General features: G+C 45.8%; 2 protein-coding genes across 3 annotated transcripts; one reads left to right on the plus strand and one right to left on the minus strand.

The window, feature by feature from the left end:
* The first annotated feature begins 27 nt into the window (after positions 1-27).
* Positions 28-7,687, plus strand: TXNL4B (thioredoxin like 4B). 2 transcript variants are annotated; one of them, XM_059876616.1, is made up of 5 exons: positions 28-116; positions 322-505; positions 3,524-3,692; positions 5,043-5,194; positions 6,098-7,687. In XM_059876616.1, exons 3-5 carry the CDS (start codon positions 3,561-3,563, stop codon positions 6,261-6,263), a joined length of 450 nt encoding a protein of 149 aa, XP_059732599.1. In that variant the 5' UTR covers positions 28-116; positions 322-505; positions 3,524-3,560; the 3' UTR covers positions 6,264-7,687. The 2 variants fall into 2 exon arrangements, with proteins under 2 accessions (XP_059732599.1, NP_001014897.1); NM_001014897.2 differs by lacking the exon at positions 28-116 and having other exon boundaries at positions 287-505; positions 6,098-7,684.
* Positions 7,688-9,748: 2,061 nt separating this feature from the next.
* On the minus strand, positions 9,749-15,905 carry HP (haptoglobin). The gene is given in 7 exon segments (NM_001040470.2): positions 9,749-10,646; positions 11,604-11,678; positions 12,508-12,609; positions 13,163-13,234; positions 13,513-13,611; positions 13,893-13,966; positions 15,871-15,905. Coding segments are annotated over 7 exon segments (1,206 nt in total). The 5' UTR covers positions 15,876-15,905; the 3' UTR covers positions 9,749-9,867.
* Between the last annotated feature and the right edge of the window lie 3,594 nt (positions 15,906-19,499).

The following is a 19,499-nucleotide window of genomic DNA, read 5'->3' on the forward strand; positions in this document are numbered from 1 at the left end:
AACGCCCGTTCCCGGTGCGACACAGAACGCGACCACGCATGCGAGACTAGACTGTCTTTCTCTGGGCCTCTGATCAGAGACACTTCCGAGTCCCCTGGGGACCAATCATGCTTAGTGTAAGAGACGAGGCCCCGCCTCTAGGTGGGGCGTGGGAGGGAGAAGTAAAGAGACCGGTCAGGTTTAATAAGGGCGGGAGTGACCCTAGGGCTTCCGGTCAGAGCAGGGTTAGGTGGGCGGTGACTAGAATAACCTCTTGTGCTCATTGGGTTATTGAGAGCGGAACGCGCGTTCATCTCTGCGCCTGGGCGTTTTCTTTTTCAGTTTCCATCCTCTCTGGTGGTCGGCCGAGAGTTGCTAGGCAACGGCTCCAGGCTACTTTGAATTGGGGTCGCCGCCGCGTTTGGGGCAGGGGAAAAAAAGCCGTCTGAGTCGGCTTTTTCGAGAAGGCGTCGGGGTTGTCCACAACCCTGAAGTGGAAAAGAAGGAGGTGACGTGTACAATTAAAGTAAGTAGCGTTTTCCCCAGCAGTTGTGGGCCAGAAGTAGCCCAACCACAGGCATCATTAAAAATATATATGTCGGATATTTGGGAGAAATAAAGACGCGCGCCCACAGTGTAAGTAAAAGTCACTTCGTCTGTTCACACGCAGAGATAATCTCTGACGGAGTTGAAAGTGAAAGTCGCTCACTCGTGTCCGACTCTGTGACCCCATGGACCATACAGTCCATGGAATTCTCCAGGCCAGAATCCTGGAGTGGGTAGCCTTTCCCTTCTCCAGGGGATCTTCCCAACCCAGGGATGGAACCCAGGTCTCCTGCACTGCAGGCGGATTCTTTACTAGCTGAGCCACCAGAGAAGCCCAAGAATACTGGAATCGGTAACTTATCCCTTCTCCAGAGGATCTTCCCAACCCAGGAATCGAACTGGGGTCTCCTGCATTGCAGGTGGAGTCTTTACCAACAAAGCTATCAAGGAAGCCCTGGCATTTTCATTTTTATTTATTATTCTATGTGAATATTTATATATGCATTATACTTAGGTTTTTGTACAAAAGTGGGAGCACACTTTATATACTACTGTTTTATAAAGTTTTTTTCTTTATCATGAGGGTTTTTCAATTATTCATCTCTAACCCAGTATATAATGACACTGTGCTAGTACATCATTGGGCTATATTATCATTTATTCCCTCTGTCCACTACTGATGACTGTTTAGGTTGTTTCCAGTTTTTCACACTTAGCAATGGTACACAAATCTTTGTGCACATGTCTATTTATTTACTAGAGATTCTCAGAAGTGGAATTGTTGGTCAAAGAGTATTTCAGATTTCTTTTCTAGAAAAGTTTCGTTTCTCTACCTTCCATCAGGTATTGAATGCCTGCCAGTTCACTCACACTCTTGCTGTTTTTTTTTTAATCTTTGCCAAATGAATGACTTTTAAAGATATATCTTTTAATTTGCTTTCCTTTGCTTACAGGTAAAGCTTAACTTTCCGAATGTATCTGTCCATTTTTACCTCTTCTTTTGTCAGTTCTCTATTGGTATCCTTTGCTGTGGACATTTTCTTAGGCATGGTCTCTCCCCATGCCTAAAGAGAAATTTCCCTCTCCTCCTTCCAACACTTATCCAGTCCCACTGTCTTACCTGCTTACCTCCGCACTCCCTGTTGACTGCTTCCTCCTCTCTTAACAATACAGAAGTTGCTGGTCATTTGATTTCTAGTGGTGGGACAAATCCATCTTCTCTTTGACTTTCCCTTTCATCAGTAATTTGTTCTGCCACTCCCATTTGACGAAAGTCCCTTTTGGCAGTCTTCTTTCCTATTAAAAGTATGACCTATTACTGGGACAGTTTCCCTTCCTACATGAGTTTTATCTTAAAATGTGACTTGTCGCTGAAAAAGAGAGAATGAAATCGTCCCTTTTCATAGCATTCAGTCCCCTGGGACTGAATTCAAAAAATCAAGTATCTCAGTGGAGTCTGTTGTGGATCAGAAATAGAGCTCCTTGATCAAAGAGTATTCTTGATCATAAAAATAGGACTTATTGTAGTAAATAAGTTGGGCTTCCCTTGAAACCCAGCTGGTGAAGAATCACCAGCAATGCAGAAGAGCTGGGTTCAATTCCTGGGTTGGGATGATCCCCTGGAGAAGGGAAAGGTTACCCACTACAGTATTCTGGCCTGGAGAATTCCATGGACTGTGTAGCCCATGGGGTCGCAAAAAGTCTGACACAGCTGAGCAACTTTCACTTTCACTTCCATTGTAGTAAAAGGAATACTGGACTAGAAATTTGATGGCATGGATTCTGGTCCTTGTTTTTGTAGCTAAAAATGTAACTGTGAACCTGAAAATGAGAATCCCCTTCTATCTCAGTGTTCTGCTCTGTATTTTGTGTGTGTGTGTGTGTGTGTGTGTGTGTGTGTGTGTGTGCGCGCGCGCACGCGCACGTGTGGTTTTTACGCCCTCTTAGTTGATCTGTTTGCATGTAATGAGGTACACTCAATAAGACATACACCAAGAATCTTTAAACTAGAACTCATGATAATATAAATGTCTGTCTTTAAAAGGCTGTACAAAAGGGATGGAATGTACAAAAGGGATGGAACATGCATGAAGTAGTATGGTACTGTAACAAGCAATGTGTGAGTTTTCTGCTTAGAGCAGTGGGAAGATACTCACACGTGAGGTAAAGTGCAGAAGAGTGGGTAAAGTATGTGTGCTGGACATCTGTCGTTCACCCTCCAGATCCACTCTTCCTCTCTAGACTGCTCTGTGTCAAGGAGACTTGTTTGCCTCTGCAGCTCCCCCGCCCTCTTTGTTCCAGTTGGAGTCAGTCAGTGGGAGCGTTAGTGTTAGCCTCAGAGGGTGGGAGGAGAGTGGCTGTGTCCCCTCTCTGCAGGCTGACCCCCTTTACAGCGGCCCTGTCCACCCATCACCGTCGGCCACGCGGTTCTGGTAAGTACTCGCTCCTGTGGCTCCTCCGGGCCTGGGGTGAGAACAGAGCCCCGTCCTGGCCCTCCTAGCCGAGGCTTCTTCACTACACCCTGTTGTTTCCTGTGCCCCGCCTCAATGAAAGTCTGCCAATGACCAAATTGGAAGATGGCATCTCTTTCCCGCTGGAACCAACTGATAGAATACACTATCTTTTGAGTGACAAGGGGAAAAACATCTTTGTATTTTCTTGTGAACGCATAACAAACTCTGAAAGATATCTGAAAAACTAATGAAAGTTGTTGCCTGGTAACTACCCCAGGGCGCTGGCAACCAAGCCCTCTGAGGGGAGAGAGAGGGAGATTTTATTACAGTATAGCTCTCTGTGTTGTTTCTTGATAACTGGTGGACTTACTTGCCACCTGTTTGTGCATTTAGTGTATTCCTTTTACTTTTTTGTTACTACGTTGTATGAAACGTTTTTTCATCTAAGAGGGAAAAATATACATGTCACCTACTCCAAAAATGAACAGTGTTTCAAAATTAGGGACTCATGCACTTAATCTGTGTTTAAACATTGCAACTTTCAGGACCAACAGTGAGGATTGATAATCGGATTATTTCAACATGAGCTTCCTCTTACCCAAACTGAGTAGCAAAAAGGCAGTAGACCAAGCAATAAAAAGTACTGCAGAGAAGGTGCTGGTTCTCAGGTTTGGGAGAGACGAGGATCCGGTCTGTCTGCAGCTAGACGACATAGTAAGTGAATTTTTTAAGATTTTTATTAAAAACCTATACGTTCTTACTCCAACGTCTGCAGAGTGCATGAGCAGGGGCAGGCAGGGCCCAGGTGTACAGCTGCTCCATTGTTAGCACACTTCCACCAAGAGCCGATGATGTGCCTGCCTGAGTCGAACCCCCTAGTCTGTGATTGTGTGGAATCCGCCCTAGATGTCCTTCCCCACTGGCAGCTGCCGAAGCTCGGTTTCACCAACAAGCAGTGGAAGACCAGAAACGCTACAAACTAGAGTCTATGAACATTGTCTCATTCAGTGCTCCCCACAGTGGGATAATTAGTATTCCCAAGAGGGGAGATGCATGCCAGGGAGGTCAGGTGACTTCCCACGGGCCCAGAACCACTAAGTTGCAGAGCTGGGATCTGAACTTTGTTTTCTTTGCCTGCAAATATGCTTTTCTGGGGTGCCGCCTCCAGTGTGTGCCTGATGGTAATCTATGATTTCACAGCACATCTCTACAGTCTGATGAGTCGAGAGGGGAATACAGGACAGAGTAAGCTTATCCTGGTCTCTGACACCCAGGACTAAGACCTCACCCACGTTTTCTGTTGCTGCCACCCGCAGTGTGGATCCAGTGTTAGAAACCCCATGACTGTGATCAACAATGAGGGTGTGATGCGTTAACCTGGTGGGAAAGCGGCCAGAGCATTTTACCCTCAACTGTGGGGGTGTGGAGTATCACAGAGTGTAGACTGTGAAGCCAGGCTGTCCGAGTTCAGAGCCCAGCCTTACTGCTTACGGCTGTGTGCCTGGGGGCATATTATGTCCTCGTGGCTCAGTTTTCTCATCTGTGAAATGGTGCCTGTAGCCTTGCATACCTCCTAGAAATGTTGTATGGATTAAAGGAGCCAACAAGTGTAAAGCACTTAGAACACTTAGCACACAGCAAGTGCCACGTAAGGGTCTGCTGTTTCGTCATAACTCTCATTTATGAGTGAGATTGGAAACAAGGAGATTTGGGAGAATTGCAGTATCCGTACCACATATTTCTGAGTTTACTTTTTTATTTAAGCAAGTATGGATTTTATAAATCCATGAAAAGTTTAAAAACACATATTTTAATCAAAAATAGAAGGAAAAAAGAAGAAATATATTCACCCAGTTTTCTCAGGGCCCTCTCATTACCCTACCAGTAGTGATTCAGACTCTGAATAGGGTTACACTGTCTCTTAACGTGGAACTCCCAACAGGCTAGATTCTTGGTCCGGGAATTTTTTTCACACAGAAAATTCTTCTAGTAAAAAGGTTCACAAAAGAAACGTTAACAGTTGTAATCCACTGTTGTAATCCACATCTCTCTCTCCATCTGCAGCTTTCTAAGACCTCTTCTGACTTAAGTAAAATGGCTGCTATCTATCTAGTAGACGTGGACCAAACCCCAGTTTATACACACTATTTTGACATCAGTTATATTCCATCTACTGTGTTTTTCTTCAATGGGCAGCATATGAAAGTGGATTATGGGTAAGTTAGATTGACATGAAGTCACTATAGTCTTCAAAGTTTCTTTTCTCCAGTCAGTCTCAGTAGCTCACCCACTTGGATGTGATGGGGGCTTTGTGTGTCTTATGTTGGTACTGTTTCCTCAGTTGATGAAGTTTCTAATTTGTGTGTGTGTGTGTGTGTGTGTGTGTGTGTGTGTAACTCTGGTACAAAATGAGAGTGTTTCCAGTATGAGTGGCGAATGTTAACTTACTACTAAAATCTGAGAGACTAGTACAGTTTGTGAAGCACTCACCATCCATCACTGCAGAAAATACAGAACAGCTTTTGTCAGTTTCCCAGGAGTTTTATTTCAAACAAAGTGGGCCATTGTTCTTAAACTCTTGATACTCATTGGCTGCATCTGTGAAAGAAGTGATCCTTCAGCAAATTAAGACATGCATTTCCCTTACCAAGCGTTCTGTCTGCTTTCAGTTAGGAGAATTTTGAAGTCATCCTTTCTCAGAGTCTGTCAAAAATAAGTAAGATGAGGGACTTCCGTGATGGTCCAGTGGTTAAAACTTCACCTTTCAAAGCAGGGGGTTCGGGTTCGGTCCCTTCTGGGGGAGCTAAGACCCCATATGCCTGGAGGCCAGAAAGCCAAAACAAAGAACAGAAGCCATACTGTAACAAATGCTATAATGACTTTAAATGGGCCACCTGGTAGGGCTTCCGTGCTCTCCCAGCAGCCCCCAGCACTGGTTTTAGTCATGTGTCAAATGGGCCCTGTAATCACAAATGGAGAATCAGTGTCAGGCTTTGTGTCTGAGGGCTCCCTGACCAGAAGAAAGTGAGAGAGCTGCTGTTTACTTTGTTTATCCTGAAGGCTTTACAAGTACTTTTGAAAAGTTCTGAGCAAGGTTGTTTCTCTCCTACACTATTTAGGTCTCCAGATCACACTAAGTTTGTGGGAAGTTTCAAAACCAAGCAAGACTTCATAGATTTGATTGAAGTAATTTATCGAGGCGCAATGAGGGGGAAACTTATTGTGCAAAGTCCTATTGATCCCAAGAATATTCCCAAATACGACCTCCTCTATCAAGACATTTAGTGCTTTCACTGCCATCAGAGTTGAAGAGAAAGGCCCATCTCGAAACAGTACCTAACTCCAGCTGTGCGGTTTTCCTGGGGTCCTTCAGAAACATGGTCAGCATCCCAGAGAATAAGAGGTTTGACCTCAACAGAAAGTACCGGCCGCCAAGCAGAAGACCGCACTGATGCTGGGACATTCGGGGATGCCCAAGTGTCTACACCCTGCAGATCTCAGAGAGGTCAAGCCAGCCGTGGTCAATTTCCCCAGTGTGGGTGTTTTAATTTCTCTGTATATTGTGCTTTTCTTTATTCTTTAAGATAATACAGAATCCTTCTAAATTTGGCTAGGACAGTTTGATTCAACTATGTTTATTTGATACATTGAGTAAACTAGAAAATCAGTTCACATAAGAGCAAAAACACTTGTTTTCTACCCTACGTGTACATACCCACCCCTTCCTTCATCCTCAGCCTCGCCTTCCCTCCGTGCATGTATTTATCTCATGCTCACCTACTATCCCAGGTTCTCTTGGAATAAATCAGTCTCTACTGATAGTGGCCAAGGTGGTTTTATCTGCAAGACTTTCTGGCTCAGAATTTTAAAGGTATCTTGGCTTGTTCATTTTACCAGCTTTTATGTTATTAAATTGCCCCAGGGGTGAGAACTTGGACTTCCTTTACTGTCCAGCACCCAATTTGAGCTAAACAAAAAATTAAGTACCCTTAGTCAGTAGGAGCCAATCTCTCCCGGAGCTCCGTCTCTTTCTGAGGAGAAAACTGTACTTCAGAGACTCAAGACTGGAAAGAGATCTCAGAACTGCTAGAAAGAAGTATCATCTATATAGGACTTGCCGGTTTTAATAACTTTATGAAGAATTCTTGCTCTCTCAGGGCCCCCTGGCACAACCTTCACCACTTGGACAGGTTCCTCTTCTCATGGAGCTAATGGCACTGACTTTCTAGAATAAGAACGTATGCAGAACCAGAAGGCAGAGCGCCAGACAGCACACGACCCGCTTGGCAGCTGTTGGCCTTCAGGCAGGGCAGCACGGTCACTGCACAACTGTCCCCCTTTGCCGGGTGCTTCCTTTCCAAGTCTTCTGTGACAAACGTGTCAGAGGAGGAAGGTTGCTGGGCACCTGGGTGGCCTTCATTGATAAAGGAGAGAGCACTTCAGGAATGAGACAACAAAATCCTTTCACCACCACCTCCATTGTCTCCTGGCCCCCACTTCCTGCTTACGTTGGTAATCGTGATGCATGGAACCACAGCAGCCATCTTAGGACCATGAGGCAACCAGCCCTGGGATGAAAAATGAACATGCTGAAAAGAATGATGAAAAGAGCCTGGGTCCCTGATGACGATATCAAGCTCCCGAGTGGACTCTAGACCTGCCTGGCTTCAGATTTCTGTGAAAGAATAAAACGTCTTTACCACGTGTCACTTTGGTTGGATTTTCTGTCCCTCATAGCCTAAATTACACAGCATTTGAGGTGTGAGAAGTGCTCAGATAACAGCAAAAACTCAGCACTTTCACGCATAAGATTCTCATGCCTTTCCTCCTGAGGGCTTTTTGGTGATGCTTCTCTGAAGTCCAGGTTTGTGTTTTTTTTCCCATCATAGTTGCTCTCCCTTCCACAGTGTTTATTAATTACATACTGTATGCCCCCATCCTATGCCAGGTACTGCACAAAGCAAATGACTCCAGGATGGAAAAAAAGCTTAGAAGAGACAGTTCCTGAGCCTTAAAGGAGAGTAGGAAGTACTCATGGAGAAGGGGGAGGGCATTAGGGGGAACCAGGGGGAGGCAGGCCCAGGGGCTGGAGACAGCATGCGTGTTGAGAGGGCTCCACAGAGTTCAGTGTCACTGAAACCCGAGGGGGAGGCAGGTGGGCAGGAGGTGCTGCCGGGGAGGAAGGTAGAGGGGATAAGGAAAGTGACAAAATAGCGAAAGTTTTATTTTTCTCCTTAGAGGCAGAAGCCACTTAATACAATCAGATTTTTCTTCAGAAAAAACTTGGATGGTTTATTCTTCAAAAAAACTTAGTGCTGAAGGTATTATTAGAAGAAAGAGGTATAACTGTATGCTTAGAAGCAGGATTTTACATGTTTGTGTTATTTTTGACTTTCTGGCCATCGTCTCTTGTGCAGGTTCTAGAATACAGGTCTCAGTTGTTCCTTGGCCTGTGAGCTCCAACCTGCTTTTCATTATCGATGGGTCTGGAGAGCGCCTGTGACAACATCACAGGGAAGGACAGAACACTAGAGAGAGAGTAGTGACACCAGTCGACATTTTAAGCCCTAAGCAGGGGAGGCCGCATTTTGCCGTGACAAGACTGTATGCTGGTGAAGGGCCAGTGTGCTGAGTAAAGGTGTGTGGCTCACTTAGAACTCTTCTTCTTCAGTTAGAAGGAGAGCTTCATGGGCTGGGCTCCGGAACTTTTGTTCTGGGAAACTGTTCATAGCAAGAACAGTTTATCTTTGTGAAATGAAAGACTCAGATGGCTGTGGTTTGAGTCCTAGTTGAGGGTTGCTTTCTTCCAAATGGGAAAAGCAGCCCCTCCTCAGGAAGAGACTTCTGACTCCCCCCAGCCCCAGAATGTTTCTACTGATGGCGCTTTAGAGCCTGTCTGGGTTACGCCCCCCGTGGGAGAGCCCAGGACACTAATGGGCAGGGAGCTCAGGGAACTTGGCAGGTTTGTCATTGAGCTGTGACTTGGACCCAGCAAATCTAGAAACCCTGCCTTTATACATCTTACTGTGTTAGCCGAAGTGCTGGTGTGTTGGAGCACAAGCAACGGAGTAGTATCTGTCAGACACTCGTGCCACTCAAGCCCGTGTCGTTCTCACCAGCCTTCTCTCTTTCTCCTCCTCCACTCGGAAGAAGCAGAGGATGCTGTGAAAAGAGCTCAGGGTTTGTGTTCAGACAGACCTAGGTTCAGAACTCAGCTTTGGGCTTCCCTGGGGGCTCAGTGGTAAAGAACCCACTTGTCGATGTAGGAGATGCAAGTTTGATCCCTGGGCTGAAGATCCCCTGGAGAAGGAAATGGCAACCCACTCCAGTATTCTTGCCTGGGAAATCCCATGGACAGAGGAGCCTGGTAGGGTCTTCATGGGGGTCGCAGAACTTAGTGACTAAGCAACAACAAAGGTTCAAGATTCAGCTTTTCTATTTAATAGCTGGGTAACCTTCAGCAAATCACTTCTCTGACTCTCCATTTCCTTGTCTATAAAACAAAGGATAACTGTGACCTCCCTGAGGCCTGCCATCGAATAGGCGCTCATTCAGTGATCATGAGTTCCCCAGTGGGACAGTTCGTATCACCTTAGGGATTTCCAGTTGGCCCGGGTGTTTTCTGCCACACTCCCAGTAAAGTCTAGAGCACTTGGCTGCTGCTGTACCGTCAGTGAGAGAAAAAAAAAAAAAACCAAGGCTAAAAACAGCACAGACGGGCTTCCCTGGGGGCTCAGTGGTAAAGAATGCAAGACACATTGCAGAAGTGAGGCAAAGCAAGCTCTTTATTGGCTGGAACCCACCAGCGCCACACTGCACTCGTGTCCCCTCCACTCCTGTGCAGCTTTCCCCTCGTCCTTCCAGGCAGCTGCTCCTAGCCAGCCCCGCCTTAGTTGTTAGCGATGGTTTTCCGAACCCAGTCCAGAATGGAGGTCACCTTCACGTACACACCATACTCAGCCACAGCACAGCTCTTGTCAAAGCTCAGGATCCCGGCCGCATACCAGGTGTCGTCTTCCTTGTCGTGAACGACGAAGGCGCTGCCGGCGTCGCCATAGCAGGTGTCGTCCTGGTACTTGGACAGGCCGACGCAGAAGGTGTTCTCATTCAGTATGGGTTGCACCCCTACAGGGCTCTTAGCTGTCTTATTTTTAGGTGCGTCGACGCCCTCATAGTGTTTCACACACTTGTCTTGGTCAGCCACAGGTAGCATGACATACTTCAGATGCTCCGTAAAGTTGAAGTTTTCATTTCGCCCCCAGCCAGACACATAACCCACACGACCCACCTTCACATAATCTTTTGAAGGTAGGCAGATGGGCATTACTTTGTCATTGACAGGTACCTTCTGTCTGAGTTTGATGAGCCCAATGTCTACCTTGGAGTGGTCAGGGTGGAGAACCACCTTCTCCACCTCTACAAGCTGGTTCTTCCCCACATAGAGTCTTAAAGTAGGAGTGATGTCCTTTGCTTTTTTGTCACTACTGTGACCCAGGTAGAGATTTTTAGCTGTGGTGAGGAGCCATCGTTCATTGATGAGCGTGGCTCCCGAGATGAGGTTATGCTGGGAGACCATCTTGGCCTGCCAGGGAAAGCTGCCCTTGGCATCCAATGAGCCACCGATGATCCTCTGCACCTGGTCCACGGGGTGCTTGGGCTTCCCGCACACTGTTGAGAGCAAGACCATCATTAACAGGAGCGGGGTGTGAGTGTCCTCTGGGCCGGGAAACATAAAAACGCCAACTCTTGCCGCTGTCCAAAACTATCGCTCTTCATGTCTCCAGGGCTAGAAACATTTACATGCTTTGCCCGTACCTTCTGCTCCTCCCGTCCCCAATGTTTACAGTTTAAAATTATTTTTTTTTAATGTTCACATCACTAAAGCAGAGTTCTGTTTCCTGCTTTTCTGACTCACAAACAGCACTGAAATTTTCAAACCCCAGCTGCTGAACTCTAGGTATATTTAAGTGATTTATCACAACTAGAGGTCCACGATCCCTGAAATTCAGTGTAAGGACAAGGAGCTACCAAGGTTCCTTCTCTCTGAATAAATAGGGACATGAAGCAATGTTGGCCGGAACACAGGTTTTATAGATACTGCAGTCGATGCCCAGCAGGTTAGTGGTTCCACAGCCCAAGCAGCAGAAGAGGGTGGACAAAACCCTCTTGTTCCAGGAGGGAAAGGAGAGAGCACAGCCCCTCCTGGTGAGAGTCCTCACCCTCCTCCAGCCTGTTGTAGTACATTCCCATGGATTACGGTTTTGTTCTGCCCTCCCTCAACCTATTCTTCCTGCAGCTTGCTTTACCCTTGGCCCAGGGCTCTCCAGGTGGGCTCTCTATACAGAGTCCCCTGATCCTCTGTGGACAGTGTAGACAGTGGACTCGGTCAGTGCCTCGGAGGCCAGATGAACACATCCTTAGTGAACTTCAAGGGGCGGCGTCACCTGCGTGCGCACATCTCTGCCCAGCCACCTCTGGTGCCCCCGCTCCCTGTCCTTGGCTTGTGTGTGCCCAGAGGAAGCCTCATAGGGAGGATGTGCCTTGATGTTCCAATCAAGATGCTTGTCGTGCACCAACCCCTCAGTACCCACTTTCAGTCTGCTTCCCAGGCCCCTGGCTTCCTACCTGCCTCACATTCAGGGAGTTTCTGTCCAATGTTCTTATTTATCCACTGCTTCTTACTGTTAAAGGTGTACACTCCTGAAACAAAATGAAAGAATACAAGCTGAAAGGGACACTAGCTGGACCTAGCACTGGGAGCGAGCATATTTAAAGAGCAGAGTCAGAGAAATAGGAGGAAGGAGGGCCAGGGAGGGGGAGGAACAGAAGAGCTCGGTGCTAGAAGCCAAGTGCTGGGGGCCAGTGAAGCCCAGCAGACGGATGGTGGTCTAGGTGGCCGAGGCGATTGTGTCAAGGCAGTACAGGATTGGAATCAGGGTTCAAATCCTGACTTTCCCTCATACAGGCTACCTGAACTTGGGCAAATTTATCAACCTCTCTATGCCTCAGTTTCTTCAGAAGTGAAATGAGAATAATAATCCTCTCTTGGAAATTCCCTAGTGGTCCAGTGGTTAGGATTCCAAGCTTCTAATTTGGGGGACACAGGTTCCATCCCTGGTCAGGAAGTTAAGTTCCCACAAGCTGTGCAACTTGGCAAAAATAAATAATAGTGTCTCCAGAGGGGTGTTGTGAGGACCTCGTGAGCAAATCTGTGGAGAAAACTACCCAGTGCGGGAGCGTTTGCGCTCACGAGGTGAGGGCTCCCTGCCATCATCACCATCACCATCCTGTTTTATATAGATCTCACCCTGAGATGGGTAGGCTACGTGGCATCTCCTCTGCTTAACAAGGAAGAAAACTCGAGGCTGAAGAGAGTTAATTTTCCCAAAAGGCCACAGCTGCCAGTGACAAAACCCTCATTAGAACCTGCATCTCCTGGCTCCAGAAAGCACATGCCCTTTCTGACCAGTTACCTTGGCTCCATCCCCCATGGAAGTGGAGGGACAGGAGGCATTCGTCTAGGCCTTACCATCTCCACAGGTGCGCAGTGTGTAATAGGGTTTGCACTGATAGCGAACCAAGTACTCCACGTAGCCATTTTCAATCTTGGGGGGCTCTGGGCAGCTGTCATCTGCAAAGGAAAAGAGGAAGAGAAGGTTCATATTGGGGAACAGCCCCTGGAGATGGGAAAAGTCAGAACAGAAGAAGCTGGTTTGCACATCAAACTCCCTCCCTCCCAGAAGGAGAGAGCACCAGCTCTTCCTGGTGATGGTTGAGTCCTGACCCATCTCCAGCCGCTTGTAGCACATTCCCACGGGTTGCGCTTTTGTTCTGCCCTCTCTCGACCTGTTCTTCCCGCAGCTTGCTTTACCCTTGGCCCAGGGATCTCTAGGTGGGCTCTCTGTACATACAGGGTTCCCTGATCCTCTGTGGAAGTGGATTCAGTCAGTGCCCAGGAGACCAGATGAATGCATCCCTAGTGAACTTTATGGGGAACCATCACCTGCCTGTGCACGTCTCTGCCCGGCCACCTGTGGTCCCCCAGTCCCTGTCCTCGACTGGTGTGTGCCCAGAGGAGGCCTCACAGGGAGGATGTTCCTTGAGGATGTTTCGATCAAGATACCTGCCATGCCCCAACCCCTCAGTACCCACTTTCAATCTGCTTCCCAGGCCTGACTTCCTACCTTCTTCACATTCAGGAAGTTGCTGTCCAATGTCCTTGTTTATCCATTGCTTATTGTTAAAAGTATACACCCCTGAAACAAAACGAAAAAAAAAAAATGAGCAAAAAGCTGGACCTAGCACTAGGAGAGAAGGTATTTAAAGAGCAGAGTCAGAGAAGTAGGAGCAGGGAGGGCTGGGGAAGAGGAGCAAGGGAGGAGCGCTATGCTAAAGCCAAGAGCTGCGGGTGCCAGTAAAGCCCAGCAGGACAGACAATGGTCAAGGTGACTGGCAGTCGTGGCAATAGTGGAGACTGTGTTGAGGCAGTCCGGGGTTGGGACAGGAGGATCCGGAGGCGTTCGCCCAGGCTTACCATTTCCAGCATGCAGTTTGTAATATTTGTCACACTGATAGCGAACCGAGTACTCCACATGGCTATTAGCAATCTCGGGGGCCTTTGGGCAGCTGTCGGCTGCAAAGGAAAACAGGAGGACAAGGTTCATTTTCAGAAACTGCCCCTAGAGACTGGAAAAGTCAGGAGAGAAGAAACAGCATATCAACCTCCCACACCCGAAATGGAAGCCCAGGAGAGATTGCTGGCTGGCTGGCTCCCCAATGTTCTTTATGATACTGAAAGACCAGAGATCAGGATAAGGAGCAATTGGATTTCCCCAGAGAGGATGCAGATCTGATGGGCCCAAGTGGGATGCAGCAGTGCGGCCAGGTACAGCCCTCGCCCAAAGGCAGACCTACCTGTGGCCTCACTGCCGGTTTCCACCGCGAGAAGCTGCCCGCAGAGCAGGAGAGTGACGACAGCTTGCAGGGCGCTGCAGAGAAGACAGAAAGGAGGGTGCTGCTGGTCTCCCCATTTAAACACACACACTCCCCGCTCCTGTTACATAGAGACCCCTCACCCACCCACATGCATACTTTAGCAGCTTCCCAGTCACAGAGGTTCCCGTGTGTTCCGTGCTGCTGGGAATTCTACAGCAGCTTCAGAGTAGAGCAAGCAAGATTAGGAAGGGATCGGGCCTCAGTGTGTAGCAGGATTCAGGAAACACTAAATTGTTAGCAACATATGAGCTCCTCAGCAAAGAGAAGCCTCCCTTGGAGTGGGAAGCACCCTGAGGTGCTGGGCTACGAGGATTCCACTAATGCATGTGGATATCTAGACGATGGGGTGGTGGTGGGGGTGGGGGGTTATCATTATGCTACTCTCTCTACTTTGGGGAAATTTCATAATAAAACACTGATGTAGTTGTTTCTATTATTTTATGATAATTTGACTTCAGGAAGTCGTATAGCGAACCCCCAAATTCCAGAAGGTTACCTGGATGATAACTGAGTCCGTAAAAGCTTGCCTGTGCACATGGGCATCAGCACACAGGCCATACCCACCCGTGGACCATCTCCCTGGAAGATGGCAACTACTCAGAGATGGCTTGGTTAAGTTCCTAGTTTCATTATTTCAACATTTCAGAAAAAAAATTTTTTCTGTTTTGATAAAATCTGAGTGCCTTGTGTCACTCAAATGTTTCACTTTTGGTCTTTCTCATTATACGTTTTTTTAAAATCTGCTAATAGGCATATTCAAAATGCCAGGGAGAACTCCCTGGCAGTCCAATGGTTAGGACTCAAAGCTTTCACTGCCTGGACCCAGGTTCAATCTCTGGTTGAGGAACTAAGATCCCGCATGCCATGTGGTGTGGCCAAAAAAGGGGGAAAAAACGTCTGGAGGCCTACCACAGGAGCTTCCCCACAAAGATGAAAACTTTATAATCTCAAGGAAAAAGCTATTCCTTAGAGAAAGTCACGTCTCATGGGAAAGACAGCACCACCTGAAAACATCACCTTTTATGGACATAGAAAAGCAGAGAATCTTTGCATAGTAAACCTTTACTCCCTATGTGTGTGCTCAGTCACCAAGTCATGCCCAACTCTTCGCGACCCCATGGACTGTAGCCCGCCAGGCTCCTCTGTCCTTGGGGTTTCCCAGGTAAGAATACCGGAGTAGGGTTGATCTCCTGGAGAAGGGGATGGCTTCTCCAGGAGATCTTCCCAACCTAGGGATCGAATCCTGCATTATCAGGCAGATTCTTTACCACTGAGCTGCCAGTGACACCCCAGAGAGAATGTTACAAAAAGAATAGTAGTATGGGCAGCACAGGAATACGGTGAGAACCGTGAAGCTGATGTGCAAATGAATGAAATTTGGAAAACAATGAGGTAATGACTGAAAGGACTGCTCCAAACTCATAATTCCTAGAAGTCAAGGACCAAGCTTTAATCCATTTCCAATATCTCCTCCAGAACCTTATGCAGCACATAGAACACAGAGGATCCTCTACAAACACGCTAATATTTGGAAGATAATTCTTCTTATAAATACAGGTTGAGCCTTGGTGCTTCCTGGCTCTAAAACCAAACACATGAGTAGATTCCCCCAGGCAAAGAAGAGTGAGATCCATCCTAAATAATCGGGAGTCAGAGCCAAGGACAGAACAAACCCTGAGAAGCTTTACGAGGATAAAACATTGTTTGCACGCTGTGCATCAGAAAGCAAACAAAGTCTATAATTTAGTCCATTTGCCTTATTTATCTTCGTTATATTTTTGCATTTCTCTTGTAGGCCTCTCCTGTACTCAGGCTGTCATGTAGATAAAAGATATATCCAAAGAAGGATGAAATAATCCAGAGAAAAGTGAGGGATAGGAGCAAACTGTGGACTCACCTCATCGTTGGTGTGTCTGGCTCTGGAAGAGCAGTGCCGTTGGGGGCACCTGCTGATGCTTTTATGTCCCCAGTATCTCACTCCACCCCCTTCTTCATTTTGTAATTGCTGTGTCTCCACACTTTGGCCTTATTAAGGTTACTCACATTTTCCAGTAACAAAGCCACAAACAACCTCCCTGTTAAAGAGTCCAGCTCTTGCTTCATGCTTGAGTTTCCCCTGGTGTTCTTCATGCTTGAGCCGAAGAATCCTGGCCACATCACTACCCCGTGCAGCTGCCAAAGGGTTTCCCGAAATGAGCCAGTGTGCAAGACTTGGGGAGGAACCGTCAATCTGAGTCTGTTTGTTCTGAATGCTTTTCAACACTGGACAAAGCCCTTCTTGGGGTTGTTTCAAATCCATTAGAGACACTCCTGCAACCTGGCTGAGACAGGGCTCTCAAGTAAACATTTCCTTTTCACAATCATGTCCCCCACACTGTGTTGCCATCTCCCTGTTTTGCAAAGCTCTCCAACCTGAAATCAGTAAAATGTACTCATTGTATCTTCTCTGATTGCTTGTTCCAACAAATCACACAGAATGGATAAGGCTATAGTGTAGATGCAAACCATACTCAATGGCAGTGGTTATCATGGTTTTATTGTTGTCGTTGTTCAGTTGCTCAGTCGTGTCCAACTCTTTGCAACCCATGGACTACAGCACGCCAGGTTTCCCTGTCCTTCACTATCTCCTGGAGTTTGCTCAAACTCATGTCCATTGAGTCAGTGATGCCATCCAACCAGCTCATCCTCTGTTACCCTCTTCTCCTCCTGCCTTCAATCTTTCCCAGCATCAGGGTCTTTTCCAGTGAATCAGTTCTTTGCATCAGGTGGCCAAACTATTGGAGCTTCAGCTTCAGCATCAGTCCTTCCAATGAATATTTAGGGTTGATTTCCTTTAAGATTGACTGGTTTGATCTTCTTGCTGTCCACAGGACTCTCGAGAGTCTTCTCCAGCACCATAGTTCAAAAGCATCAGTTCTTTGGCACTCAGCCTTCTTTATGTTCCAACTGTACAGACCTTGTTGGCAAAGTGATGTCTGTGCTTTTTAATATGCTGTCTAGATTTGTCAGAGCTTTTCTTCCAAGGAACAAGCGTCTTTTAATTTCACAGCTGCAGTCACTGTCCACAGTGATTTTGGAGCCCATGAAAATAAATTAAGTCTGTCACTGTTTCCATTGTTTCCCCATTTATTTGCCATGAGGTGATGGGACTGGATGCCATGATCTTAGTTTTTTTAATGTTGCATTTTAGGCTGATTTTCATTGTCCTCTTTCACCATCAAGAGGCTCTTTAATTCCTCTTCATTTTCTGCCATAAGGGTGCTGTCATATGCATATCTGAAGTTACTGATATTTCTCCTGGCAATCTTGATTCCATCTTGAGCTCCAGCCAGCCCGGCATTTCACATGATGTACTCTGTATGTCAGTTAAATAAGGTGACAATATACAGCCTTAATGTATTCCTTTCCAAATTTTAAACCAGTCAGTTGTTCCAGGTCCATTTCTAACTGTTGGTAACTGCAAATGTCTGCAGCTGAGTACTATTCAATTTTAATAATACTCATTTCATTTATAAAAGCCCAGTGGTTCTTAAAGTGTGCAGAAGAATCCCTCTGGGATATTTAAGGTGGTGCTGATATAATAGCAAAATAACTGGAAACAGCACAAATGTTTATCAATAGGAGAATGGCTAAATAATGTGTGATCTATTTGTATAACAAGATTACACAGCCATGAGAATGAATGAACTGTGAAAGAACATGGATAGTTTTATAAACATAATTTTTAAAGAGAACTTCAAGTTTCAGGAAACTATATTGTGAATAATACTGCTTTTATAGAGCTCAAAACCAAGCAAACTCAGTAATGGATTCTAAAATATGACACCAAAATCGCAAGCAGCAAAAAAAAAAAAAAAAAAAAGGATAAGTTGGGCTTCATCAAAATTTAAAACTTTTGTGCATCAAAAGATAATACCAAGAAAGTAAAAAGATAATCTACGAATAGGAGAAAATTTTTACAAATCATGTATCCAGTAAGGATTTACTGTCCAGACTATATAAAGAACTCTTACAGCAACAAAATGAAAAACAACCCAATTAAACATGAACAAATGATATGAATAAACATTTTTCCAATAAAGATATACAAAAATGATCAGCAAGTACATGAAAAATGGTCAACACTGTTGGAAAACGTCATTAAGGACATGCAAAATCGCAGGATACCAGCTTACACCTACAACAAGCATGTGCGTGTGCCGTCAGTCGTGTCCAACGCTTGATGACCTCAGCATAGCCCACCAGGCTCCTCGCCATGGAATTTTCCAGGCAAGGATACTGGAGCAGGTCGCCACTTCCTCCTCCAGGGGATCTCTCAACCCAGTGATCAAACCCGCATCTCTTGCATCCCCTGCATTAGCAGGCTGGTGCTTTACCACTGAGCCACCTGGGAAGCCTCCACCTACAAGTATGGCTACAAATAAAAGAAAAAAAAATGTAAGTCTTGGCAAGAAGGTGGAGAAATTGGAACTCCCAGCCATTGCTGGTGGGAATGTAAAATGGAGTAGTATTTGGAAAGCCGTACGACAGTTCCTCAAAATCCTAACCTAGAATTATTAATACCATATGACCCAGTGATTCCACCTCTAGGTATTTAAGCCCAAAACAATTGAAAAGGGACTCAAACAGATTCTTGTACACCAGTGTTCATTGCAACATCATTCACAATATCCAAGGGTAGAAACAACTCAGATGTCCTTCAACAGATGAATGGATACAAATACATACAGTGGAATATTGTTCACTTATAAGAACATCTGATATATGCCATGACATGAATAAACTTTGAAAATATTATGTGAAGTGAAAGAAACCAGAAACAAAAAACAAACACATGATTCCACTTGTATAAAATGTCTAGAAAAGGGAAAATCATCAAGGCAGAAAGTAGAATAGAGGTCACCAGGGGTGCAGGGGAGGGGTGTGTGCAGCAGGGGAAGGAAAGGGAAGATATTGCTTAATGGGTACAGAGTTTCTGCTTGGAATGATGAAAAAGTTTTGGAAACAGTGGTTGCACAACATTGCAAATACAATGAATGCCACTGAGTTGTATACTTCAAAACTGTTAAAATCAGAAATTTCATATTATATATATTTTATTACAATAACAAATTCAAAAAAAGTTAATGAACTTTTTCTTGGTCAATTAAAAAAAAAACAAGCAATACTAAACAATATAATGTTGAGGCATAGATACCAAGAAGACAAAAACTTTATTTTTAAAAATTTTAATAGAACGGAAAACACAAAATATAAAATATTACCTCTCGTAGGGAGGCAGAAGGAAGGCATAAGAGAGAGGCATGTTCACTTCAGTTCAGTTCAGTTCAGTTCAGTTGCTCGGTCGTGTGCGACTCTTTTCGACCCCATGAATCGCAATACACCAGGCCTCCCTGTCCATCACCAACTCCCAGAGTTTACTCACACTTACAGCCATGGAGTCAGTGATGCCATCCAGCAATCTCATCCTCTGTCGTCCCCTTTTAGGTAAATATAAATACAAATACATTCTTGTTAATGATCCAG

Source organism: Bos taurus, chromosome 18 (genome assembly GCF_002263795.3).
Source record: "Bos taurus isolate L1 Dominette 01449 registration number 42190680 breed Hereford chromosome 18, ARS-UCD2.0, whole genome shotgun sequence".
Classification (NCBI taxonomy): Eukaryota; Metazoa; Chordata; class Mammalia; order Artiodactyla; family Bovidae; genus Bos; species Bos taurus.

Coding starts and splice junctions, on each gene's coding strand:
- TXNL4B (XM_059876616.1), top strand. CDS start 3,561: ATGAGCTTCCTCTTACCCAAACTGAGTAGCAAAAAGGCAGTAGACCAA. Junction 3,693..5,042: donor GTCTGCAGCTAGACGACATA/GTAAGTGAATTT, acceptor CTCCATCTGCAG/CTTTCTAAGACCTCTTCTGA. Junction 5,195..6,097: donor CATATGAAAGTGGATTATGG/GTAAGTTAGATT, acceptor TACACTATTTAG/GTCTCCAGATCACACTAAGT.